The sequence below is a fragment of the Seriola dumerili genome, unplaced genomic scaffold (assembly GCF_002260705.1).
Source record: "Seriola dumerili isolate Sdu_G_001 unplaced genomic scaffold, Sdu_1.0 BDQW01000531.1, whole genome shotgun sequence".
Classification (NCBI taxonomy): domain Eukaryota; kingdom Metazoa; phylum Chordata; class Actinopteri; order Carangiformes; family Carangidae; genus Seriola; species Seriola dumerili.
Genome location: NW_019174786.1, coordinates 681,908 through 709,387, shown reverse-complemented (window position 1 = coordinate 709,387; position 27,480 = coordinate 681,908). Strand labels below are relative to the sequence as shown.

The 27,480-nt window shown below is 41.9% G+C and overlaps 2 protein-coding genes across 2 annotated transcripts in view; one reads left to right on the top strand and one right to left on the bottom strand.

Moving 5' to 3' along the window:
- On the top strand, window positions 1-13,502 carry nat8l (N-acetyltransferase 8 like). Its single transcript, XM_022764161.1, has 3 exons — window positions 1-448; window positions 1,870-2,034; window positions 12,962-13,502. The coding sequence occupies exons 1-3, from the start codon at window positions 145-147 to the stop codon at window positions 13,327-13,329; spliced, it is 837 nt and encodes a 278-aa protein (XP_022619882.1). The 5' UTR covers window positions 1-144; the 3' UTR covers window positions 13,330-13,502.
- A 10,020-nt stretch (window positions 13,503-23,522) lies between these two features.
- The window catches only part of poln (DNA polymerase nu), a 44,387-nt gene continuing 40,429 nt past the window's right edge, over window positions 23,523-27,480 (bottom strand). Inside the window, exons 18-22 of the mRNA XM_022764111.1 lie at window positions 25,360-25,470; window positions 24,996-25,074; window positions 24,504-24,571; window positions 24,218-24,279; window positions 23,523-23,615 (exon numbers count right to left, since the gene is read on the bottom strand). Of these exons, the coding sequence (XP_022619832.1) occupies window positions 23,523-23,615; window positions 24,218-24,279; window positions 24,504-24,571; window positions 24,996-25,074; window positions 25,360-25,470 (413 nt within the window). The remainder of the gene's footprint in view (window positions 23,616-24,217; window positions 24,280-24,503; window positions 24,572-24,995; window positions 25,075-25,359; window positions 25,471-27,480) is intronic.

Here is a 27,480-nt window from a genome sequence, read left to right as displayed (position 1 = left end):
TCAGGGTTGCAGCAGAACATCCCCCTTCGTCTTATCCCCTTCATCGTTTCTCTGTTTTTTAAGAAAATCTCACGCATCATCCATTTTCATCCTCACTCTTCCCACTTTTTTTCCGAACTGTAGTTGTTTTTTGCGGCCAGTTGCATGCATTTTTCGTCTCCCAAAATGGTTTGCGAGACTAAAATTGTTGCGGACGAACACGATGCTATACCTGGGACCAAAAAAGAGTCGATCATGTGGAGCTCTCCTCCGTCCAGCGCGGCTCTGAATCCCGCCGAGGCCAAGGATGTGAGGAAAGATGCGGTTTTTATCCGCGAGTTCGAGCTCGGGGATCAAGAGGAGGTTCGCCGCATCTTTTACGAGGGTATTATGGAGAGGATACCCAACACGGCGTTTAGGGGGATCAGGCAGCAGCCCAAGACCCAGTTTTTATATGCTTTTCTGACAGGTAAGTAGCCTACCATCATTACTCCACATCAGGTAGCCTGTGCCGGCTCCTGTGTTCCTATAAAAGGGCTCAGACCCACTTTTCTAATGAAGAAAAAAGCTTTACTGATAACATTATTTATGTGTGTAGTAATTATTTCTTTATCTTATTTGTCTTTGTTGTGCTTTTTTTGATGTTTTCATCCTAATGTGATTTAGGCTATTTGAGGAACTTGTCTTAAATCCCACACAATCTAACGTTTCTCTGCACTATCTGGCCCTGTAGGCGATGCACAGTTAAGTTGAAATCTGTTGCAACAGCACACTGTTCCGTGGTGGCTCTCTTTCCGCCGGCACACACCGGCATGTTGCTCATCATGCAACAAAAGGCATGGCCATGCGCATGGTGCATGTGTATAACCGGCGAGCCTGCTGATGATGTGATGACATGCCGGTGCCGTGAATGAGTGAGTGAATGAATTTGAGGATTGGTCCAAAGGGTGCGCGCACGCACCGAAAAGGAAAAAGAAAAAAAAAAAAAAAAAAAAAAAAAAACACTCCCCCGCGCCATCCCAACACAGACATTAAAATCCCCCGCGGCGCGCACACGCACAGTGCGGGCGCTTCCCCTCCTCCGCCTCTGCACAGCAGCCAATGCGCCAATCACGCACTGAACTCGTTTGGCTTTTGTTGATGTTGCAGCCGCAAATTTAAGCCTCATGTATCGTGACCGCCGCCGTTACGCACGTCGACATCAATCAAGCTGATATATTCTCAAAATCTACGTAGTTTTGCCACGAAAAAGTGGCTCCCTGAGTCAATTTGGCGTTAGAGTTACGCACCAGACACGAGAGTCCGGCCTGTAATATCCACTAAACAAACTATTTGATTGCTGTTTCTTTGTGGATAATTCAATTGTGTGAGGAGCCATTACCCTCCACATTCCAGCGCTGATGTTTCACACCACGCTGGGGTGCTGTGGAGTAAACTAACCACTAGGTTATTGCATGCCACGCAGCAACATGCTATGCAGCATCCAGCCTGCTTGTTTGTGTTTCCCTTTGCGCCCCCCAGCGTCACATCCGACTAATTACTCCAACATGGAGTGAACTGGTTTGATGAAATCAACACTAGCATGTGAAAACCTGAAGTATTATCCTGTCAGAGTGTGTGGTCCTGCAGCTTTACTAATGTGCCTTACTTCACAGTTTGATGAATGTGACTTTGCAGCCATGTGTGAAACTAATCCTGATCTCTCTTTACCAAAGTGTTCACATTGTACCATTATCACAGACTTTGATGCAACTGTTTTGATGCTTAAATATGTCATATTGAATCTGCTCTTTTTCTTCTGTGTCTGTGTGGGGTCAAATTCCGCCAAAATCAAACATGTGATTCTCTTTTCTGACAGGTTTCGTTTATTTTTCTTCCATTTCTCCATAGTATTGTGCTTTTTCGTGACCAAATCCGTCACGCTGACCTGCTGTGCACCCCTCATTCTCATGGGTGCGCGCTACTACTACAGCAGGAAAGTTATCCAGAGTTATCTGGACTGTGCTCTGCACACGGACATGGCTGACATTGAGGCTTATTACATGAAACCCACAGGTAAGACGTGGGAGAAACCTCACTGTTCTCACTGTAGTGTGAATAATGACATAAATGCACATTGTCTGGTTTGTCATTTGGCAATGCTCCACCAACAGTGTTGATTTTAAAAAGTAATCTAGAAAACTGATGAGAAAGGTACCGTGTAAAAACACTATAGAGATAAGGTGTGTAACTTTGCTACAGCAGGGAGGACAGACACTTGAAGCTGTAAAAAGTGGCTGGGTCTAAGGAGTCTTCAGGCAATGCAGAGGCAACTCATCAAATATGCAGTTCGTCTCTCTGCTTTCCTTGTCCTCCACCCTTCTTTCCCACCCCTCCTCCCTGTCTCTTTCTCCGCTCCTTCCCCCACTTGCTTCCTCTCTGAGCTCCACTTGGTCACATGCAGGGGGGGTGTGTGTGTGTGTGTGTGTGTGCATCACAGGGCAATTGATCGCACGGAGAAAACTGCTGATACACTTTTCTGCAGTGCTCTCTGTGTCTGCAAAGGTTCATTTCCACCACTGAAGCTTCTAATTGGAAAGATCCCAGCGTTATCCCAAATTAGTCTTCTTACTCAGGAGTTCAGTTTTGTGTTTGGGCGAGGGCCAACTACAAAAACATGACACATTTTCACACATTCCCCTTGCCCTGGAACTTCTTGGACACATTTATCCCCTTTTAACCCAAACCACATGGCCAATATAAAAAGCAGGTGTTAGTTAAGCCAGTCAATTGCCCCTCATTGTCTCTATCTCTCTGACATTGTGTCCTCTGGCCTGGTAATCCACTGCATACACAATTGCAATTTAGCATTCCCATTATTGCTGCAGGGCTGTGATGGTTTAGAGGGGGTCAGGCACCACTGCTCTTGGACAATGCTAATGATTATATCCATGCGAACTGAATGGGCCCAGGGGGGATGAACACCTGGGCACCAACATGAAGTCCTGGTGGAGAGGCACCTCTGACATCGCTGTCATTTGTTGTAGCGTGTGTGTTGTGTTATGGCACATAGCAGGAAGGAGCGTGTGATCATGTACAGAGAGCAACGTTTAGCGCCTTGCAGAGGATGTTTTGAACTTAAAGGCCCAGGCTCTATTAGTCTCATGTTACTGTTTGCACACCAGCTTCCGTTACACCGAGTGGCTAACATTAGCTATACAGCAGAGCTAATACGGAGACGTTCCTTGTTTTGACTGAATCTTCTCAACTGTACAAAACGTAGCCATTGTGCAGGTTGTTTCGTATTGTGTGTACAGTGAAACAGTAGACATACGGCATTTGTACATGTGTCAGACAAGCACAAGTGTAGACTGCAACTGTGACATCTCAGAAAACAGTGTCCACAGTGAATACCGGGTGTAGGCGTACTATCAGAATGAGTGAAACAAGTCAGAAATGTAAACTGTAATGTGTAAAAATTAATTATCTATGCTAGTACTGGACATAACAGCCATTGTAATGACAGATAAATGCCCATTAAAGGTGTGTGTGTGAGGTGAGTGTAAGGGTATGTAAGAGATGTTTGCCGCATGTGTATAAAAACGTTTGGAGGACTGTGTGTGAGATGTTTATAAGAACATATGTGTGTGTGTGTGTGTTTTGGTGGAGAAGTGGCACATGGTTGTAGCCGTCTGTGTGTTTCGAGAGAGGGTTTGCTAAATGCGTGGGGCTTCATCTTTCAGAACTTAAAACATCATTTTTAATCAATGTTTAATAACTGAGAGGTCTCAGTGCGGATGATAAATGTCGCAGCTCAGCAATTCATCAACTCAAAGGAGAAGCACTAGTTTAAATCGCAGGACGGGAAGAGAGATCCAGAGACAGAAAGAGTGAGAGACAGGGAGGATGTCCTGAGCTGCCCATTCTTTACATTTTTTAACAATTCAACAAAATGTGAATTGAATAAACTCTAATAAGTAGACACTGACTGAGTAATAGAATGAGACTGACTAAAGGCACATATCCCCCCGTACACATGCCGCGACTACACCAATCAATACTCTTATCTCCTCTGTGTGTGTGTTGTGATCACTCACTCTGCTGCCACTTAAGGCCAGCTGTCACCTCTTTCATTTGCCCCGTAATAAAGTGCATGTGTGCGATTGTGCGATTGTGTGTGTGTGTGTGTGTGTAGGTGGAGGGGTCATAAAGCAAAATGAAGGAACAATGGCTGGGGGTATAAAGGTATATGGCACTGCAAAAAAAGAACCAATAGCTTGTTTCCCCTGACATAACAGCTGATGATGCTGGAAGAGTTTTATACACAAATTCAATTTTCAAAGCACAATTTGAAATGAAATTGAATCTATTTAAAGTAAATGAAGGAACTGGATTATCAGTTCAGCTTTTTCCAATCAAGCTGAACTTTCAAAATTATTTTGGACTCTGAAGACCATTATTTGACTTAAACAGTTCAATCGGAGGTTGACAAGGTCAAACTGGTGAAATTACAATACAACATCTGCTGGCCCAAGTCTCATTGCAAGTGAAAAACCAATAATCAGTCAACCTGGCAATCAATATGTCACCACTGATGTGTTAAAAACTACGCTTCGTTTGCTGAGAGGAACTGAAAATGAAGACAAAAGACTAAACCATTGAGGGTATTTTATCCAGATAAAACAGTTGCAAAATACCACTGAACTTATTCGTCCATAAGCTTTTATCCACGAGCATCTGACCCTAATTCCTTCTGCTGCACTCATCTAATCTCTTTGTAGTCCTGCACTGGAAGTTCTCAACAATACACAGTGTGGATACGTTATCGGATACAGGGGTGCATGAGTCAGACCACAAGGACAAGACCTGCAATTCCCTCAAAATAAGAAGACAACACTGAGTTATACTGAAGCTATTTGGAAGTAAACTGATATTGTCGACAAGTTACAGGCAGCAGCATTTTGTATATAATATATATATAATAAACAGCAGAAGAATAACTTCCTACTTGACAAGCTAGAGTAGACTTGAGCTAAATTAGACTTGCTGGAATCGTGGGTTACCAAGGTAACGTTATTTCTTTAGCCTTCCAGAGCTTCAGTATGCCGCTGAAATAGTGAAGTCTACATCTGAAAGCAACAAACACCAGCTGTTTTGATGTTGGTGTTGTGCTCATTCTCATGGCCCTTTTCCAGTGTTTATCACTATATCTGGGCTCGGTTCATGTCAGCACTGTTCTCATCAGGCAGTGCTCACATGGTTATCACATGGCTTCTCTCATAGGAAATGAATGCAACTATCATTACTATGACACTCCGTCACTTAATCTCATTGAGCTGAGGAAGATACAACAGCTTTTCTGAAAAGGGAAACCGACTGTAAATACAGAAAGGAGGTGTGCAAGCAGTAAGTGGAAGACATATCCCCTCGCTTGAACTCTTTACTTGCTCAATCACTTCAGGTCACTCTGAAGCAGCTTAGTGCCTAAAAAGTGAATGTAATATAATGAGGGCGACACTAGACGCTGAGCCAAACCCTCCGTGGCTGGAAGTGATAGCCACTCTGTTATACTGGCTGTTTAATGAGGCGTCATCACCACTGCAGGGTCTTATCGAGGCAGGAGACGTTATAATATCTGCTGGTCAGTCCCATTGTAGCTGTGTGCGTGTGTGTGTGTGTGTGTGTGTGTGTGTGTGTGTGTGTGNACTGGCTGTTTAATGAGGCGTCATCACCACTGCAGGGTCTTATCGAGGCAGGAGACGTTATAATATCTGCTGGTCAGTCCCATTGTAGCTGTGTGCGTGTGTGTGTGTGTGTGTGTGTGTGTGGTGTGTGTGTGTGTGTGTGTGTGGGATGAGTTTGCACTCGCTCTGTTCCAGGGGAGAGAGCAGCTTCCTCCGCCGGTACCTGCTGTGCTTATTTTAGCTCTGAGCGACAGAAAGAGGGAGACAGACAGAGAGAGAAAGGGAAAATGTGTGAAGGGAGGGAAGGAAGTGAGTGCTACATAGAAAATGGGGGCATCGGAGGGAGGGGCATGCTCCTCAACTATAAGATATTTGTTGTGTGCACGTGAGCAAGACGGAGATATAAAGAGTTTGCTGGTTAACACACAGACAAATGGTTCCCCTGGGTATATTTCAGACTCGTCAGCTGAAGCAGCTCAGATTAATAAGCAACCTTTTCCTCTCCTATCCCTCCCTCTTGTTGCTGATTGAGCCACAAGTAATTTACTAATAATTAACAACTAGAAAAAATTGTGTACTGTAGATAAAAAGATACAGAGCAAAATAACCATGTTCAGGTCATTAATCAAATAATTTATCAAGAAAAAAAAGGATTTATATTTATTGTTGATTTAGTGCTTTTCTATCATTGTAAACCGAATATCTTTTGGATATTCTGGACTGTTGGTCGGACAAATCATGCAATTTGTTTTCTGTGATTTTAGAGAAGTCCATACAGCAGGAGTACAGTGCACTGCCCCTGTTTTGGTGTGAAGCCTCGGAGTCCCATGAATGAGCTTACTCAGTCAGAAAAAGGTCTGAAAGCCTGAAAAGGTCAGAACAACATGGAAGCACTCCAAAATCCTAATATGTTCAGCCTGTTGTCCTTTACATGACTGGCTGACTCTGCTGTTCTCAGACAGTGCATACTGAGAAAGTGGAGACCTCACTAGTCCATTACCTTTGCTGCACTCTGCAAGAACGTGAACATGTGTATCTCTTGTCTATTCAGCGTTCTGAGGAAGTGGAGCCGATCATTAATAATGTATTGTAATCTCACTAGCCTCAGCCTTTGTTTCGCAGTCTGCTTAAATCAATACTGAACAAAGACACCCACTGGAAAGAGTAGATGACGAGTCAACAGCTGCGTCATTAATTGCAGCATTGTCACTCTGGTGACCAATCACAATGCTTGATCACGACGGATAAGCAATTTCAAACCCTGTTATAGATCGCTGGGTGATTACTCATTTGCTCTATAGATTTCTGCAGTTTGAGCCAAATCAGTTTGGTCTTGACTGACAGAGGAACAACATACAGTATGTAGAGATTAAGATGTAATAATCTGGAGTCACTTTAAGCATGTTGGTGTGAAGCCCACCCTGATGGCCTTTGACCGCAGGATTGAGCAGGGAGAGAGAGGTTCAGGTTCAGACGTAGCAGCCCTGTGAACAATGGCATGCACACAGTAAAGTGTAGCATGTGTGTAAAATGTGAGCATGTACCTGCATGTTTGCATACAAACAAAACAACATGCATAGACACGTTGATGGGCAGGAAGGCAGTAAAACCAACAGTAAAGGGCCGGATAATGAGCTCCTCTGAGCTAATGGAAATGTAACGGGGAACGGGGCACGCTGTCGGAGTGTGTGAGTCTCTGTAAAGTGGATAAACACACACACGTGACAACACACAGGTTAATGCGTCAGTCTCCTTTGCATACTCAGTTTGGCTTTGAGGCCAACTTGATGGCGAAGGCTTCAATACACATGAATTAGTCATTTTCTGTAACACATCTGTAAAGCATGTGCTGTGTCTGAGGGTCACATTCCTCTCACACTTATTTGTTCATGATGGAGGAAGAAACTGCTGATGTGCGGGTTGTACGTGACAGGCTAATCCATACTCCGAGCTCTGATCTGAAGAAGATGGTGTGTGTGTGTGTGTGTGTGTGTGTGTGTGTGTGTGTGTGTGTGTGTGTGTGTGTGTGTGTGTGTGTGTGTGTGTATGGAAGGGCATTAAAGAGGTTGTATGTGACGTATAAGCCCAAGGAACACTAGAAAAACTCTTCTTTAAAAGGGAGAAGTCTACCTTGCCTGTCTACATGCAATGATGTAAAAGTGGTGCAAAATAATCACTCAGGGTTTTCAGGCCATGAATTTATAGGAAAAAAAGCTGCTTTCGATGCCTTTTTGAGTTTTGATAGCCAGCCTCAACAATCTTTTTTGTGAAGCAGGTAACAAAATTGTGGTCAGAACTGACTGTTAGGATACAAATTTATACTTTGACATAACTGGATATTGCACATTCATCCCAGGTGGAGCTATCACCACTAGCTTGCCATCTAACGCATCACAGGGTCCAATTAATCATGCACTGATGCAACAGTCTCAACCCAGAGCCACTCCTGAAACATAAATCACTGGTGCTTAATGAACCCTGCAACAATGACACACATGCTGCGGAGAAATATAAAAATAACCACAAATTCACTGTTTGATTGTTAGAACACAAAATAATTAGTGAGAATACACAGAGAATAGAGTCAAGCTACTTATGAGCTTTCATGAGGGCTTACACCCACAGAGTGCTCAGGACGGCGTTTGGCTGACAGAGAAGTGAACTACACTGCAGTGAGGCGGCGTCTAGACTGAACGCTTATCAACTGAATTAGCCCTCTAGGTTTCATCTGTAGGAAAAGAGAATAATCTTGTTAGACACCACAAAAAGTATTCCCCTTGTTGCGCTCTTGTGTTTTTCTTTTTGTTTTGTTTTTTTTGCTCTTGTACAAGCTTCATATCACAACATCAGCCAGTGTTTAACACTCCCACACACATGCACGGAGGCTTATTAATATCCTTGTAAAGTAGTTAAAGAAATTAGATCTGTTGCATTAAAAATAATCAGATTTTTGCTTGTGTGAGGGCTCAGAGCTCTTCCTTCTAGCCTTGATTTACAGTATTTCTTGTCTTAAAATCATCTGTATTCTTCAAGTCCCCCTCCCCCTCTGTATTAAGGGTAGATTCTCTGCCCCCCCCCCCCTCCCTGCGTTTGTATGCCCTAGCAGCAATAATGGATCCTTTCAGTCTCATCACTATTACACAGATGCCTCTCCTCCCTCCTCCTCCTCTGCACACTCCTCCTTTCAGAGAAGACAGATGAGTGACTTCTTCTTCTTCATCACCCCGCTTTTGCTCTGAGTTAGCTCATTCATAAGACTTTCTGGCCTCACTTACAAACACATTAAGACAAGGGTGGTGGACTGTTATTACCACTGTGTGAAGCTTTACTCTTAGGCAATGAGATGCTGGGCTGGAGCAACAGGGAGCTGAATGCCTTGTTCTAAACCATCACAAGGATAATGGTTGTTATTGATTCTTACTCATTCCCTTTTTCAAATCATGAAGGACTAAGCAGTTCTGAATTAGGACAAAGGACCTGTGACACATATCTAGAGAGGAAAAAACTAGTCCCAATCAGCTCACTCTGTCCCGCCTGTCTCACAGACAAAGTAAAAATGCTAGAAAGCTTAAATCCAAAACTATTACAAAGTACTAAACAGATTATATCTCAGGTCTGGACTGTAAGGAGTCTTTAACAAGACTTAGTAAGACCTGCAAACATAGTATCAGCTCTGTGGGGCTGTACTTAGGCACAGTGGTGCTTGGAGCAAAATGCTAACATCAGCAAGCTAGCATACTCGCAGTGACAATCTTAACATGTCCTTATTTAGTAGTTATAATGTTTACCATGGTCAGTGTCTTTGCTTAGGATGGTACCATTTGCTAATTAGCACATTTCATGGCAATCAGAACAGTGATACTGCCATTCCTAGTGCCTTGCCACTAGCATGGCTAAAATCCCTTAATAGATCCACTTCATACTGCAGAGTGGCCCACACAGCCTCACTGAAGGAGCTAGGAGTCAAGTGACCTGCCCAAGAGACGCTTTACAATAAGTGTTACTCCTTCACAGTCCTCACATTTCCCTCTATGAGCCTCTGGTAAGAAGCCCAGTTTCTCTAAACTAAGAAATTATGTAGAAAAAGAAGTATATGCAACAGTATGCCACAATGCACCTTCTATTTTGCATCAATCATGATATTTCACTTGCAGATTTGCAGACACGAGGGTCGAGAGCATCTTCATCTCATATAAATAAAATGACCCATAAGAGCACATCATTATGGCTCCACCACTTTCTTTTGTGCCAAAAAAACTCTGTCCGTCTCTGTCTCTCTCTATCTTCCTATCTCTCAGGAAGTGCTGTTCCCAGCAGAAATAAAGATAGCTCGCTAAGTCCATGCAGTTTAATAGTAGCAGTGTCAGATGCAGCAGATGTTAAGCCGTGATGTTAGGAAGCTTCGAGATCAATATACCCTCCTTAGCTTACAAGAAAAGCCGAGTCAGAGGGAGAGGGATAACAATATTTCTGACTTTTTTTTTTTTCTCAGTGTAGTTCATTGTTGTTGTGATCTAAGTGAGCTTTTTGAGACTGGGTCTTAAGTAATACACACAGTCTGATGAGCAGATAGGCAGAGAGGTGGTTGGCGTGTATGCTTTCCTGTGCTGTCCTCATTCCTGGCACAGGCTCAGTTCAGACAGATGGTCATCAGGGCTTTATGGAAGCGTATCCCCCCCCCCCCACACACACCTCCAACACACACACAACCACACGCACGAGCATAATAATGCCGGCAGAGTGCCACAGGAGTAACACCGCAGCTTTGACATCTGCCTATAATGAGGCATCATTCCATAGTGTTTAGTGAAGGCTGTGAGACACATAACTACTTAAAACTTCTGAGTTGCACAGAACAATCTCTTCAACAATCACCCACCAGTCACAGTTAGTTAGTTAGAGAGTTAGGCCATCCTCTAAGTTTGTAGTTATTCAGGGTATTCAGGAGGGTGCATTTCACCACTGCAAGGAGCTATGACTCTTCCAGCATTTAATTCATAATCACACCTCCCCTGAAAGATTAGTGAAACACTAGTTGAGCACTGGGAGGGCAGGATGTTACTCGGGCTTTCCTGTTGCTGCTGCATCCTATATGTGACAGTTGTTTGATTCAGTAACAGAAGCCTCCAGATCAGCTTAATACAGGGCTTCAGGGGCATCAAATCCTGCCTAACTCACGGGGAATCCAGCAGAGAGGCATGATGTTAATGTGACCGTCTGTTTGTGTGTGTGCGTGTGAGTGAGAGATTCGGTAGAAATAAAGGAGAGGTTATGTGTAAAGGCAAGGAAAGAGGGAGAGAGAGAATTAGGATTCAGAGCTCGTGGACAGACGGGCGCAGATTTTTACTGACTGCACGTCAGCCTCTGCCAGTCACAGCCCTCTCAGATTTACTTTATCTATAATAAACAGATGGCATTTTAGTACAACCACCGCCAACACATGCCGTAAATACTGCTGACATTGATGGAAAGGCTGTTTGAACATGGTTACATAATAAAAACACGAGGTTGAGAGGGTCGTTTTCCTTGAAAGATTATGATCTGTAAAGGAAATGAGCAAGGGGTCTACACCTACACGGCATATTAATTTAAAAAAACAGACTGATTAAGATTCAAAAGTGAATGATTTCAAAGAAGCACGATGACGTGCAACATTTACTGACATTTCTCTCTGCTCTGTCTGCTATTTAACACCCTGTGAAGTTTGTGTGATTGTGCTATGCCGGGGCAATGTGCGGAGTAACAGCGGGAATTGAACTGTGTTTTAATTTTTCTCAGAAGGGAGTCATTTTCTAGCTCTGAATCTAAACATAAAAGTAACACAGATGTTTCAACTAATGAAGAGAAATCAAAGTTAAGATGTTCTATAGCTCTTGCTCATGTTGTTTTGTCCCACTAAACCAAACTATAATTATTGAAAATGCCATTTAAAGGCTAAAAAGGAAAATAATTCGCAAGCATAATCATACTGTATCAAAGTGAACAGTTTACAAACTGCAGCATGAATGTATATTGACATTAAAATGAGTTGATATTCAAGCTCTTATCTGTACTCTGGTGGAGGAGCATTGTCTGCTGACATTTTTATCTGTATTGGTCTAACCTTGTTTGTCTGTCTGTATGTGTGCTAGTCTTTCTTTTTTTTTTTTATCAATCTGTCTGTCTGATGTATTAACTCTGCAAGTCCCTGATACAGTACTGCTGTAAAGATGCCAGTGTTTTGTTCCTGTCTATGATGTTTTTACGTGACAAAATGAGATTCAATTCCTGTAGCACAATCGTGTGTAAACTTCGCAAAGTTTTACTCTCTTCTCTGAGATCTGTCACTCTGTTCCACTACGCTGTGAGCTCTAAGTGACTGCTCCATCATGCCTGTGCTTTTAATCAGCAGCATCTCACAGAGTAGCTAATGCCATTAAGCACCAGTCAGACGCTGGTCTCTGCCCTCCTCACTCATCTACTCCCTGTATCCCTTCTTTTGTTCTCTCTCCCCTGTTCTCTCCAATCAGAGCATCTAAGCTATACGACATGATGCAACATGCTGGTAATGGAAACACAGGACATTCATTTTGACCCATGTTTCTACCCTAGACACCCCACATCCATTCTAATTATCAGTTTGTTTGTTTATTCCATAAAGGATGCATATTTTATTAAGAACTGAAATATAGTCTCGAGCTACACAGTGTATTGGAGCAGCTGAGCGTGTGGGTCTGTGACAGAGAAACTTCAAAACCAAGGTGTTCAACCCCTTTTTATGCTTATATAACAATAAGTATAACAATTAATCCTAAAATAATTGACATATTAATTAATATTTAAAATAAGAAGCCATTGCAGAATGACGGTATCAACAGAATAGATCAATCTTTGGGGAAATATGCTTATTCGCATGCTTGGCAAGAATTAGATGAAAGGATCAATATCACTCTAAAGTCTGTAAATCCAAGGAACTGGTTAGCTTAGCTTAGCACAAAGACTGGAAATAGGGGAAACAGCTAGCCTGCACCTCTAAAGTATGAGAGGTGAAAGTGCCATATATTGTAAATGTGTTAATGAGTTTAAGAGGTCAAGGTAGGCTGATTTTGTTTCCCCTGCACAGAGCCAGGCTAGCTGTTCCTCCCTGCTTCCAGTCTTTATGCTAAGCTAACAAAACAGCTGGCTTTGGGTTCACCACAAGGACATGAATGTTGTCAATCTTCTTTTTCTTTCCCAAAATGTTGAATTATTCCGTTAAGTTTTAAGCTTTAACTAAAGCCTTTGCTATACCCTGCTCATACAAGCCAAAGCTGATTATTATTGTGTCTTGTTTCGGCCAGGCTCCTGTTTCTGGGTGGCAGTGCTCGACGGACGTGTGGTGGGCATCGTGGCGGCGCAGGGCCGTGAGGATGACAACACGGTCGAGCTGCGGCGCATGTCGGTGGACTCTCGCTACCGCGGCAAAGGCATCGCAAAGGCACTGGGTCGTCGTGTCCTGGAGTTCGCGGTGCGCAACAACTACGCTGCTGTTGTCCTCGGCACGACGGCTGTCAAGTTGGCCGCCCACAAGCTCTACGAGTCGCTGGGCTTCCGCCGAACGGGCCAGAGCGAGGACTACAGGCTCCCCGGGATGAGCCGCTCGCCGCTGGAGAGGCTCTTCTTCCAGATCCGCTACAGTCGCTACCGCCTGCAGCTCCGTGAGGAGTGAGAGGTGACAGGGAGAGGGAGAGAGAGAGATGGAGAGGGGGAGATGGAGAAAGAGAGGGACAGAGACAGAGAGAGAGAGAACAACGACCCTCCTTCACCTGAGAGCCCCGACCGCATCCTCTCCTCTGACAGCTTTTATTTATTTTGTGTCATTAGAGATAACTTCAAGTACTACTTAACACCTCTACTATTTCATCTTTAAAGTCACTAACGTTTTTATTACTATTATGCTTTTGTTGCTGTTGTTTTTGTATTTATACTTTTACATTTTAAATAAGAGTTTGTTTCTTTTCTTCTATTTTATTAATCTATTTTTTGTACTTTTACCCCTCCCTTTTCATTGTGGGAGAAAAAAAAATTGGCATTCATAGAAGACATCTAACTGGCACGCCGACTAGGCACCCTCCCCGGCCTCTTTGGTTTTGAGCTCATGTGACTCAAATCAATACTCCCCTTCATTACTATTCCACAATGCCCCTCTTTACCCTTCCCCCGTTACCTCAAGCCTTCCCTTCCCTCCCACATTCTCTTAATTTCCTCACAACAAAACTCAACAGGCAGGTTTAGACACGAGCGAGTGCAATGACACATTTGCATTCGTTTATTTGGGGGTGGATAGAGCGATGGACAGGGTTGGGAGGGGCAGACATGACTTCTTTCCAGAGCAAAACACACAAAAAAAGTGTGGAAAGCTTGTGGTGTCGATTCAGACACTCTCTCAAACTCTGCAATGTCACATTTTGTGTATGCATTGTGGACACACACGCAAACACACACGCACACACACCAGTTCATTTGGCTTTTAGCCAGTCCCTCAAGACACCATATTGAAGCACAGCGAGAGTGTGTTACTGACCCCCAGTGAGAGAGAAGGATGACAGGATGGTTGCCGGAATATGCAGTGTGTATCCTGCATCCGAAATGGACATGAATCAACACAATGCATCTTCCTCACACATGCCTCCTCTTCATTCTCCTCACTAATTATACGATTGGATCTCTCCTTCCTCTCTATTTTTTTCTCTCTAGATGTACCATCAGTTAATCACTCCTTTTCTCTGCTGGAGCTGTGGAGAGGGTTTTCTGATTGGTTGAGGTGACAGGAGGGTGGCGCCTTCTCGCTGCAGTGTCCCTCTGACAGAACCCAAGATACAATATAGCTGCATGTCAGAGCTTGTGTATGTATGTGCGACTGTTGGGAGTATGTTACTGTGTGTGTGTGTGTGTGTGTGTATGTATGTGTGTGTGTGTGTGTGGGTGTGTGTGTGTGTGTGTGTGATGAGGCTGTGGTCAGACATTTGACCACGCCTCAACACTGTATGATGAACAATTAAGCTATTTTGATTTTGCGTGAACAGATACGCAACTTTCTTGCTGAGTCAAGTATTATCTAACTAAACATTACTACTTTCTATGTGTACTTATAAACTGTTTACTGATTGAATCTAGATAAATTCTAACATTTTGAATATGTTTACTATTTGACTGATAATTAGTAATTTTATAACTTTAAACACATATTACCACATTGTAATATGCAAATTTTCAAAACTACAACAATTACAAAGTAGCTGCAGTCTATGCTCCACGTACTTAATCCAGGTTATTGGGGAACAACTTGGGTAAGACATGACTACTGGCAATACTTGCAATCCTACAGTACATAACTGAGCACAAATAGCAAATAATTATTTAAAACAATATACTGGCATTAGTATTACCCCTCCCCCTGTTTATTTATATTGTGTATACAGTTGAAAACTCATGTAGCGAACTAAAAGTCAAAGTTTCTCCCATAACACCTCTCTCCATCTCCATCCTCTGAACATACAACCAGCAGTAGATTCAGCCATCCACTACTCTGAGCCTAAGTTGTGTCATTAAACCATTTGTAAAAAGCAAAATATAAATCAAAATACAACAAAAAAAAATCACATAAGGAGAAAAAAGAGAAAAAAAAACTGAATACAAACGTAATCGTCATGAAGTTAGCACTGACCCTCCTTGCCTTGCCACCCTTTCCCTTCAAACTCTCCCCTCCCCCCCATTCATGAATCTGTCTGCAACCCTGGGCTAGACCCCACACCTTCCATTTGAACCTTGCACACCCTCCACCGACCTTTGACCCTCGCTGTCCCAGTCCCGACCCATTTCCCCCCGCCCATCTCTGCATGCGCCACAGAGCCTTGCTGCACTGCTTTTATTATTCCATTTGAAGCTTGTTGGACCAACCCTTAACCCCGCCCCTACTCTGATGTCATCTAGGCAGTGTGACGTTGCCTCTGCAACTACAGTGCCAGGATGCAAGGGACATGTATGGTTATACGAGTATGGATGTGACGCATAAGACACAGGAAAGTGAGACAAAATGTGTGTGTGCGTGTTTAAAGTCGGTGCAGACATAGGATACACTCACCAACTGCAGCGCTGCCTGGATGACATCGTGCCTGCCAGCCAACCAACTGTAGAATGCAAAAAGCAATGCAAGTGTGGCATGCCTCTGTACCCAGTGTGTGTACGGTGCCTGCCCTGGAAAAGTGTAGAAAAAAGAATTAACTGATATATATATATATATATACATACAATATATATAAATATAACTATATATAAAAAGAAAATAAGCTTCTTTTTTAGATGAACATAAAAGAAATGTGTGTTTCTTTGTTTGGAAAAAAGAAAAATTGTACCATTTGCATGAAATGTGTCTTTGAATGCAAATATAACCTTTAGGGGAGAAACTCCTAGCACATGGCATACAGTGGAATCACAGACTTGCAATTTTCTATAATGGTTTATTTTATTTTAAATTACCTTAATTCTCTGTAATCAACACCAGGTTGTGAAATCAATACCAGCCACTAGCCAGTGCTCATAAATCTTTGGGAGGGAGCCAGCTATCGTATATAAATTGTATCCCATTCTAAAAATCCTTGATAAATTTGAAAACAGCTATATTGATTTGTCTGCAGATTTATCCGTCACTGGCTGGAGGAGAAAAGTTAGTTTTCTTCCTTGATCACAGTGGGAGTGAGGGCATCACAACTCTTCTTCTGTTAAACCAGCTTGTAGCGAAGTTCCCAAACACTTTGCAGGACTCAAGATAGGCTGAGCAATGGGCATTTGACGAATGATGCAAAAGAAAACATGTATTTCCATGCGGTACATAGTGCAAAAGCTTGTGGTTGATTATGAGCACCAAGTGAAATATCTTTCATCTACCAAGCCCTTTACCAAGTCTATCATATGAAGATAAAGGAAGCACAGGCACTGAAGATCAAATGTTTAGACTCTGCTCCAGGTGTCACAGGTAGTAGAGCTGTATTTCCTGTCAGAACCACAAACTGAGCCTCTATTGGTCGGCTAAATGTCTAGAAATATAAAATACATGCCTGTTTTCTTTTGCATCTAACTTTTATTACACTTATCACAATATTTTTTTAATTAGGGATGTACAACAGTACCTAATCTCCACAATGGACAAAAGTTGACGTTAGCGACTTTAAGCTGCTGAGATGTCTATGTATGTCAGGTCTCATGGTACTAAGGTTTCTTCCCCCTTCCCTCACTTTGTTTAAACCATGTGAAATGAGAGAAGAGGCTTAGCTACTGACAAGTTCTTTGTCTTTTAATTTTAGTCAACTTAAGATTTCTCTGAGGTTCTACAAAGTAAGCGCAAGGCACAAATGCACTGAAAGCATCAAACAGTATTGTTTAAAAAAAAAAAAAAAAAAAAAAAAAAAAAAAATGCATCAGTTGTTTTCATTGGGCCAACATATGGAGGATGCCTCACACCACCTTGATGCATCTGCTTTGAACTTGGTTGTTGCTGGAGAGACAGAGAGAGAGAGAAGAGGACCAGACTGTATTTTGTGATATTTCTGGAGCAACAGCTACCACTGATCTTCATACAGTACTTCCAAACTTCCCACTAAAACTAAGCAGGAAATTAGCTAACAAGCCACAACAGCCAAACTACAGTATCAACACTACACCAAACGTTTCTCCGGCTTGTCTCCAAATATAAGAATCAGACTATAAACTACCTATTTCACCTAAAGTAAAAATCTTGATATCACAGTTTTTAAGCCGTGGGTGAGGTCTGAAGGTTGAGAGTGAGAGGTGGGCTTTGCTGAAGTGGATTGTACAATAAACTGTAGTCTGGATCTCGTTGAAGAATGTGAAGTCTGTCAATTCTGAGCCATTTCTGCTGCTGCCAATCTCAGTTTTTTGCCTGATGAAATTTAAAATGCTCCTTCATGTATTTTTGGGAGAAATCCTTATCCATATTGGTACTCTGAACAAAAGGTCATACTCAAAACGCCTTTGCCAAGGCCTTATGCACAGGAATCAAACAAGTTTCAAACATCTTGTGGACTGCATGGCTTAAGGTAGTTAAAGGGGGATTTTGAATTGTAAAGATGAAGTGCACTGACTATAATGCATTTTTGTTTTGTACTTCATGTGAATGCTATGCTACACCCTGTGAAGTCTCACCTCCCATTTAAAACTGGTATTGCATACCTAATGTTAGAATGTAGTAATTAAACTGTATGCAACTTCTACCAGAGTGTAAATTTAGTTACAACCCATTCCTCTGAAATGTTCTGCTGATGTACAATCCAAAAACAATCTCACACTTCTTCTGTTTGGTTTTCTGTGATTTGTTTGAGTGCGAGTGTGCTTTCCTATTGGTTGAGGTTTGAGAAGGTATGCTGCATCAAGGCCTCTCCAGCTGGAGATGGTTCTTTTAGATTAGAGTGCTTTAGAACCCAAAAATGATCATCTGATGCTCTCTCTCTGACGACAGACAGAGGCACAAGCTGAGGCTACTGAAGCTTCAACTTCTGCAGTTTTTTTAAACCCTAAAACACGGGGGGGCCACGTTCCATTCTGGATGTTAAAATGGTAAAAAAATATCAATACTTGTCATGATCAATATTTTATTCCGTTTCTCTTTTGGTGAAGGAGCATAGAATTCGAAACTGCACAAATGTACAGATCCTGTGGGTGTGTTGTACTACTCTGATGGTGTGTGTCAATGCTCAACAAGCCTTGGGGGCGAACACTCACAGGCATGAATGTAAACTGCCAACATTTAAGGTCATAGAAAGATTTTTATGTTTTGAATCTTTTCTGGTTGCTTTTTTTTACTTTATGAATGAGAAGAACAGTGGAAAAAGGGGTGAAAAGCAGCTATTGGTTCTTTCATCAAGTGATTAAACCACTACATTAGATGTTAGACATTTTGTGTGATTGTAAATAGCCGTATCTCTACTATTGCTAATGTATTATTTACTGCAACCCGTCATCTTTGCTGGTTTTAACCAATCCCAATGGAGTTAATTTTTGTCTCAGAAGATGGCTGTCGCCTGGAATGTTCCACCCAAGGAGGAGGGCGAGGGGTGAGGGAGGAATGTACCAGTTACAAAGGGGAGGGGTGTGTGGTGGGGGCTGCAGGAGGAGGTCTGCAGCATCAGAACTCCACAGCATGGACTCCCTCTCTCTCTCTACCTCTGGTGAGGATTTTGCTCCACTGTGGCAAATATGGAAGGACTCACTCTGGACTGAGGCCACAGGTGCCAAGAACACATAAGCACTTGTAGCACAACTGTGTCTTGTTTTGCTATTACAGTACAGGTAGTTTTGATTTTTTTTTTTTTTTTTATATTTCCTATGAAGAGTATGGATAAAGTTTCTCTTTCTCCTGTATTATTGACTGTATGTATCTTTAGCATATATACAAGACATGATACCATAATATATAATTCATGCTATGACCCACGGCTATTTTTGGAGGTGTTAATTTGCCAAAGGTGACAGTAACTGCTGCATTTTTATTCCTCATGTGGTTATATTTTGTTCAACACAACCCTATACTTATTTGGTATTATTTGGAAAAGAAAATCCTGCCCAGGTGCCATCTAATCAAGCAATAAACAAACAGACAAAACAACAAAATAATGACACTCATGTACAAGGATTTTATTAAAAACATGAAATGCTGCATTGATGTTATATCCCTTATACTGTACCAATTAGTGGCAGTGATGCCGTCACAGTATTGGCATTGCACCGTTACCACTCATTACATCGAAGCCTGAAGGGGTGTTTGATTGTATAATGTTTCTGTTTTTTGTATTTTTCTTTACAAAGAGGTGTCAAAGAAGTGTTTTTTAAAACTCAAAGTTGAAGTACACAGGTGTACCTCTGCATATTTGTACAGATGTCAATAGAGAAATGGGGGAAATGACAAGAGGGGGATAATGGACGCTAAAGAATGGGCAGCTCAAGCAGACAGGAAAAAAAAGATGGCGTAGCCACACTCTGAAAGTGCTATCTGCTGTAAGTCTCCTAACTGATCTTTGAATTAACCACAAAGACTTCCGATTAACTTGTACCACTGACACATGCACTGCAATTTCACTTCTCTGTCAGTACGACTGAAAATAATCAATTAAAAACATGCTGCAGCTGCCAGAATCACAACAGTCAAACATGTTGACTTTTCTTACAAGTGAGATTCAAAGTCTTTTTTTGAATCTGCAAGTTAGTAACTGTAAAGTTGTAAAGTATATTTTACTGTAAATAGCATCTGGGGGTCATTTTTACTCCTTTTGTAACAGAAACTGTGGATTTAAAATATATAAGATATATTTTAAAGATATTTACAGCACTAATAAAGAGATTCTACAGTAGTGCAGGTGTCTTAATCTGTACTACCTCACAATAATCCCATGAAGACTAATGGCAGCCACCTTCAGGGTCTACAGTGCACGCCATCTTAGCCCTGGTGTTTCTGTCCCACACTGATGGGTTCAGACACAGCCTTCCTTGTCCTGCCTGTCTGCTTGAACTCTCAAGTCGTCAGAGAGAGCCTTAAACACACTGCAACTGCAGCAGCTCACTTAGCTTATGGCACAAACCAGTCACGGCCATGAATATCAGTGACACTGGACTGAGCTATCCAGCTATAGCAAGCTGCTGCGATGCAAGAGGCTCTCTCTGCCCTGGAGCCCTGTCATGGCTGTTGTCTGTTGCCAGGAAACCAACCCGCACAAAGCACAGCAGGGGATTGATATGCAGCCACACTGTGGGGAGGCAGGCAGGTCAACCAGCCGGCCATGATAGAGGAATGGAAGGAGGGATTGATGGATACATGGATGAGATGGATGGATCTAGGGGGGAAGGGAGTTAAACTGCAACTGAGGGAACTCTGTAATTGGGGGGTAGGGGACCTGTCGGGGAAGGAGGGGTGATTTGGCTGGGGTGAGGAATTTGAGAAAAGAGGCCCTTCGGCACGTAAAGTGGAGCAATGAGTAAATAGTGCCTGAGGCCCAATGTGTTAGAGAGGTTACAGGAAGAGACGAGGATCAAAAAGAAGAAAAAGCTGAGTCAAAATTATAAAGAGGGATGATGTGGTCCGAGATTCTCATGCGCGGTACTGAAGAGAAGCAGTGTTGTGGTGATATAGCAGATTTAGTGATTCCCAGGGAGACAGGGCTTGAGATGAAGAAGCAGGTCAGAGAGAGGCAGTAACACAGTGTAGGTGGTGGTTCAACCAGTCTGCCCCGACCTCAGTGAGACTGCAGTGACAACCTGGTTTTTAGTGGGGTCTATTAGCTTTCAGTTCCCTTTCTGCCATTCCTTTGGAAGACTGCTGTATTACCACACTGGGATTACTATTATTATTGTGATTAACGCTTTCTTTTATACTGACAACAACTGGAACACTGTATAGATGTAAAGATGGGATTTCTTGCATTATGACGATGATTGAAACATGGATGTACATATATTGTATCAATTAAAAATGACGATGCATTAAGCTTTTATATGTTGCAACTGGAAACTGATTTTTTTTTTTTTTTTTACTGAGAGAGTGTAGAAGGGAAATACTACACACTGAGAATAATTACAGGTTAATATTAGATGTGAAGTGACATAAATGTCATTAATCACAGCCGTGAGGATATGTTCCGCAGGGTCTACTTACACATCTTACGGTCACCATGGCAGCTAGGGGAAGCTCATGCTGTTGCCCCTGACAACTGGAGTCTTCAGAGGGACCATCAGGCCTCGGCTCCTGTTAATGGCACACGTCATTAAAGTGACGGCATTAGTCAGTGAAATGAACATACTCATAATCTATTTCATTATCTTTAAAATGATATTCAAATCCAAGAAATATAGTGGTGATTCATTTTTTCCCTGCCTTTGTAACTGTAAAAAAAAAAAAAAAAGATTTGCTGCCAGCCCAAAAATGATGCTAGACTGATGATAGAACAAAAGTGTAGAGCTAGTCCAGTGTGATGTTGCATCCTGTGCATTTGCTAAACACAAACAAAGGAGTTTAAAATACTGGAAAACAGCTTTATTAGTGTTTGTTTTACCTTAATACCTCCTTTGAACACCCCTACTCCAAAATTGCAGAGTGCTCTCTAGAATTTGCACATACCAGTCTCACACTCCCCTCTCAAAAGGGGGGAAGGCCTTGCACCCTTCAACCACAGAACAATGAGAGAATAGAGGGGCAGATTTCCATAACACTGTCCATTGCTGTGGCTCTGAACTGCTCATACTGACCTGGTGAGAAAAGCTTCTCTCACATCAGCACATGGGGAGCACATTCCTGCTGGTGGGTTCAACAGGCAAAGTGAAGGGCCACTGAAAAAGAGAGGGAACTAGAAGAATGTAAGTACATGACAAGACAGAGCTGCTGGCCGAGCTGCTAGATATCCTACATGCCACCTTTATAACCGACTTAAAAAAGTGACAAGTCCTATAATTAGTAACCAACATGAGGTGACATTTCAAATAGGTAATGGGGGTCAGGCTTTGTTTGAAATGTCACAAGGCGTATAGTTCTGCTAGGCCCATTTTCAGGGCTTAAAGGGTCTTAATTGGAGGACAGTATAAAAGGGGCAAAAAGATTCTCTCTGTGGCTGCCAGAGACAAGGAAACTCGGTCAGTGTGCCTGGAAGCCGGTGACTGTGTGTGAGTGCATTCATGGTGTCTGTGTGGATAACAAAAAAAAAAAAAAAAGTGAGAGTTGCGTGTGTTTTTCTGACCTGTCGGTGTGTTTATGCTTGTGTACGAGCATTCGTGGAATGTGTGTGTGTGACTGAAGCACGAACAAGACAAAGGGGAGAGTGGGCTAGAGCCAAGTGAGCGGATAAAAGATGAGCCGGAGAGAGCGAGGCACTGGATGCCCACAGCTGAGCAAAATTAGATCATCTGCTTTGAATCAGATGAATGCAACCAACACAAAGGTGAAGTTTATTAAAGAAAGTGTCCCTGAGACTATGGCCTTAAAGTAATTGAATATCTAAATACGATTTTTAAAACTCTCTCTTGCTCTTTTTTACCCTGGAACTCAACTACAATTTAGGTTCACATGAATATTGTCAGGGAACTCACTTGTTGAAATACAAGGTTATTATGCTGCTTCAATTGTTCTGCACCTCTTAATAAGCGCATCAACTCTAAAATTGCACAAAATGGAATAATGAAAATAGCTTAATTAATTAAGGATTAGTGTTTGGAATACAAAGAAAAACATGCAGAAAAAAAATGAAAAAGGATGAGGTCATTGGGTTCAAGTGGGAAAGTAAGAACACAGAATAAATTAAAGTTTTATTCAACACGAACAAAGCATAACAACAACAAGTCTTAGCTCAACTGCTATGCTCTTTTAAAAAAAAAAAAAAAAATCATTCTAACAACCAATTTTATGAACCAATACATTCGAGCACTCCTTCAAATGTGTAGCTTCACCTTGGCAACGAGGCAGAGAAAACACATTGGTCTTAACAAGATAGTGTGAAAACAGAGGAGGAGAGGAGGAGGACGAGGAATGTTTTTTGTTTTCAGGATGAGAGAGAGAGAGAGAGAGAGAGAGAAAAAAAAGAGAACTGGCGCAATCCAGTCTGTGGCTCCTGCCGTTGCCCCAGGATACGGATGGAGTGAAAGCACGAACTGGGAGCTGGAAGGAGCTGCAGCTGCCTGGTTTCCATAGCGATGTGGATGCAGGACAAATGAGGAGAGAGGTGGAGAGACATGCTATGGGAGGGAGAAGTGGAACAAGAAACTCAGAGAAAGATGAGAACCCACCAAGAGGGAGAGAGGGGAGAAAATGTTGGTGAAAAAAAAGTATATTATTTGAACACAGGGGCGTGGTGGAGAGATTCAAATGACTCAGAGAAAAGCAGAGGGAGACACTGGAGGGATGTTAAGCTCAGACATGGACCCCCAGGACTTGCCACTGGAGACCACCACCTTCAGGGGGACCTGGGAAACATGCACACACACACACACACATACAGAGGAAAGGGGATATGTGTCAGGGTGTTAGCATACATGTGTAACATGATGTGTTCACAGTGACCTACATTGATTTTCATCACTCACCTCAACTGCTGCCTAATACAAGACAAGTGTCAAAGTGGATGGTAATTTCAATACCAATCAATTTCAATTCAATTCACTTCACAGTATAAACGCCCAGTAGTGGGGGTTTCTGAAGCAAATACATGTATTTTTAATAGTCAGTATTTCAATGATTAATTATTGGTTTTTACTGGAAAGACAGAAAGAATGATTTCTGAGTCTTAAAAACAACAAAACTAACAACTACCATTTAAGAGTAAAGGCAATTACTGCAGATCGGCCATGTGCCTATGCTCGTGATCATTCCCCTCTGCTAATACAGAACGATTGTTATTGTGTACATCTTTATTAGCCTCGGTGCTATGGCAACAAAAACAACTTGAACTTTGTGTACATGATTAAACAAAGGTAGAGAGTGCAGTGCAGTGTAAAATCTCTAAACATGACAATTGACCCTACTATAAAACTGGATGATTGTACCTAGCCAGGTTCTAGTCACTCACCTTGAGATGGACACCCAGATGGTCTATGTGCTGCAGGGACTCCATAGTGCTCTTCACCAAAGCTGCAGACAAAAAGTGTATGCACACACATATCCACACAAATATCAACAATCATATCATTTACCATAGCCATAATAATAGAAAGCCCTTTTATGCAGCACTGTTCAACCACACTAGAAATTGTAGAATTGTTACATAAATGACCCACAGGTTTTAGTATCTGAAATAAATTTCAAGGATATTTGATAACTGATCTCTGATGCTGACAGTAAATGCATCCACATACCTGCAAAATGTTCCACCTGAGAGTCCTCCACTTCGTACAGCAGCTCATCATGGAGCTGCGCTATCAGCCTGCAGTTACAAACACATTCAGAATACTACTACACTACAACCACAACTACTAATAATAGTGTGACACACAGTTGACACCAAGTATCTTCATTAACAAATCACCACAAGGACTTTACTCTAGCTGAAAGTTGGGCATGCAACGGCAGAAATCATTCAGGAACATGCCTCAAAAATTCAGGTGGCTGGTAAACCAGTGAATGCTTCTCATGTGTTTTAATGTGAGAGACTCAAGTCAGTTCCTGTCTATAAATATAGGGCCTGTTTTTCCTGTGTAGATTCACAAAGATGCACGGTGTGAAGAGCCAGAGTGTATTTTGTTACAGTAGATGTATGAAAGGAGAGATAGAAGGATACAGTGTTAGGTATAACATGGGAGCAATGGCTTGTAATATGAGCATCCTCAGTCTGCAGAGCCATGGTGTACCTGGCAGAGAGCGAGGTGGTGGAGGAGACCAATTTGAAAATTCGGATCATGGCCATCTTACAGAGATCAGCAGCAGAACCTGTACACACATACACATAAACAAAAATAACACACGCATCTGTTGGACCACAAACATGTTTCCAAGCAGTCATCAAAGTGATGACAATTAGCCTGCGAGTTCAGGGTTTTAACATGTTGTAACTGTGAGGATATTAAATGAAGTTACAGTAATTGACTTTATCCACAAACAGCTGTTATCTAACAGCTGCCACTCTGTGATCACTGGAAGCAAATAAAGAAGGTCCAGCTTTTACAGACCAGCACACAAGCTGGTGCAATTCCACATAACTGTCAGTCATCCTACCTTGGACCATAAAATTGACAGCTTGCCTCTCAGCCTGCATGCGGATGCCCCAATCTGGAGAGTTGATGTTAGGGAGGGTCCGCCGACGACCCATGATGGAAAGCACATAACCTAGATAAAAGCAAAAATTGAATATATTTCAAATGTAATCATTTATAGTTTTGCATGCTGCGTTCTTGCCTTCAGTTGTGCGAGTTATATAAACAACATACTGTGAATCCCTTTCTTTATAATCATTAAGAAGTCAAATACAACATAAATAACAATCAGATTGTCACAAGACAATCAACAAGTTGTTTTTCAGACATTTTTCTGATAGTTGCTTTTTTTTCACACCAACAGATTTTTTTTTTTTTCTTTTGGTCTTTAGACCCAAGTGACACTGACTCAAGTGACATCACTTAACAAATTTCATACAGCTGCAAAACACAAAAGGCTTTACACAACCTCCTCCAGACCTGTAAAGACTCTTAAGAATACAGTCGACGTGGAGAGGGGCATGTCCACAAGCAGGACGCTCAAAGTCAAGACTAGTCCAAGTCAAAAAACTGTCAAGATTGAAACAACTTGAAGATGATAAATCATATTTTGACCCATGACCCTGGATGGAAACACTTTTCCTTTTACTGTCTCACTCCTTTCAGTCAAGCGAGTCATCCATAACTACACATTGAGCAGAACTAAAAGCTACAGAGTGCAATTTGAAGGGAACAGTTTCATGAAAGGTCATTTGTTGATACAGCATTATAGGTGATTATGGTAACAGCAGGCTTACAATGACACAAGCATACACCCACCCACACACAAGTGTGCAACACACACACACATACACACACACCGTGGCATCCACGATACACATACAGAAGCAAAGAAACACACTTTCATTCCCAGTACAGTCACAGAAACACATTAGAAGGCAACATAAGAATGTGCAGTGACATAAACACACCCATTATCATATGCAGGTATGCAACACACACACACACGGCCACACTCGCACACAGTGGGACCAGTACATTCCACCAGCTGGACAACAATGGAGCTGGCTTTACGGCTAAATCCCTCTAGTATCCCTTACTATGGGGAAAGCCAACCAGGGCATGAAACCTGAAAGACCCTCTTCCCAGAACACACACACACACACAATCACGTACACAAGCATAAATGCATAGGAAATGAGCACACGCCAGTAGTGACAAACACAAAAACCTTCTACTCACTGTGAATTGACCCATGACACATGAGTGTGACCTTTTCACTAGGAATGTGACCTTTGTTCTGGGGCCCGATGACAGGGATGTGCAGTGTACTTTGGGTCCGTGAAAACACATCACACAAATGTTTCCATTTATGGACAGGTATGACTGTGAGTCACACAGGAATGTGTGTGTTTTTCATACTCAACAGGTCAGGTTTTCAAATCAGTGACACAGGACACTGCTTTTCAAGTTCAGATGGTTTTCGTGGTCAGTGGTTGGAGAAAGTGGCTCTACATTTGATGGACAGCAGCACTAGACACTAGAATTGAACAACAATTCAACATCATTTATTAACGTTCAGTGGTATTGTACTGTGATGATATGATCATAATGTTTTATTGTTCTAAATTAATAATTTGGTGCCAGATGTAATTAAAAACAAAAACGTGTCATTTAATGTCCTGAAACACTTTTTTCTCAATCAGCTTCTTCTCTGTTCAAACCACACACATACAATTCTGGTGAAGCAGATTAGTTTCAAATTCTTCTCTTAATAATGTTGGGATGTTTTCTTTAACTTCAATCTTGTTGCATTTTTATTTAATGATATAGAAAATGACTTCAGATTTTAAATTTTTTATGGGCTTTAAGCCCTTTGGGTTTAGTCTGATGTATTGCATAACAGTAAGAAGAAAGTTTATTGCACTAGATATCCATTTGATTATTTTTTATGCAGTTTTGCATAGATGATCCATTTTGTAACATACACGGACAGTGGGAAAACATTTTTATTAGTGTTGTGATATAAATTTTGACCCAGACCACTGCAAATTGTTGAGATTTAAGAAAGATTAGAATATTTATTATATCTCAGAACTCAAATTTTAATAATGGTCATTAGTAACAAAACCTTTCGGAGAAT

Excerpts from the sequence above, each read along its gene's own strand:
- nat8l (XM_022764161.1), top strand. The coding sequence starts at position 145 with ATGCATTTTTCGTCTCCCAAAATGGTTTGCGAGACTAAAATTGTTGCG. Across the intron at positions 449-1,869 it reads TTTATATGCTTTTCTGACAG|TATTGTGCTTTTTCGTGACC; the intron begins GTAAGTAGCCTA and ends ATTTCTCCATAG. Across the intron at positions 2,035-12,961 it reads TTATTACATGAAACCCACAG|GCTCCTGTTTCTGGGTGGCA; the intron begins GTAAGACGTGGG and ends TGTTTCGGCCAG.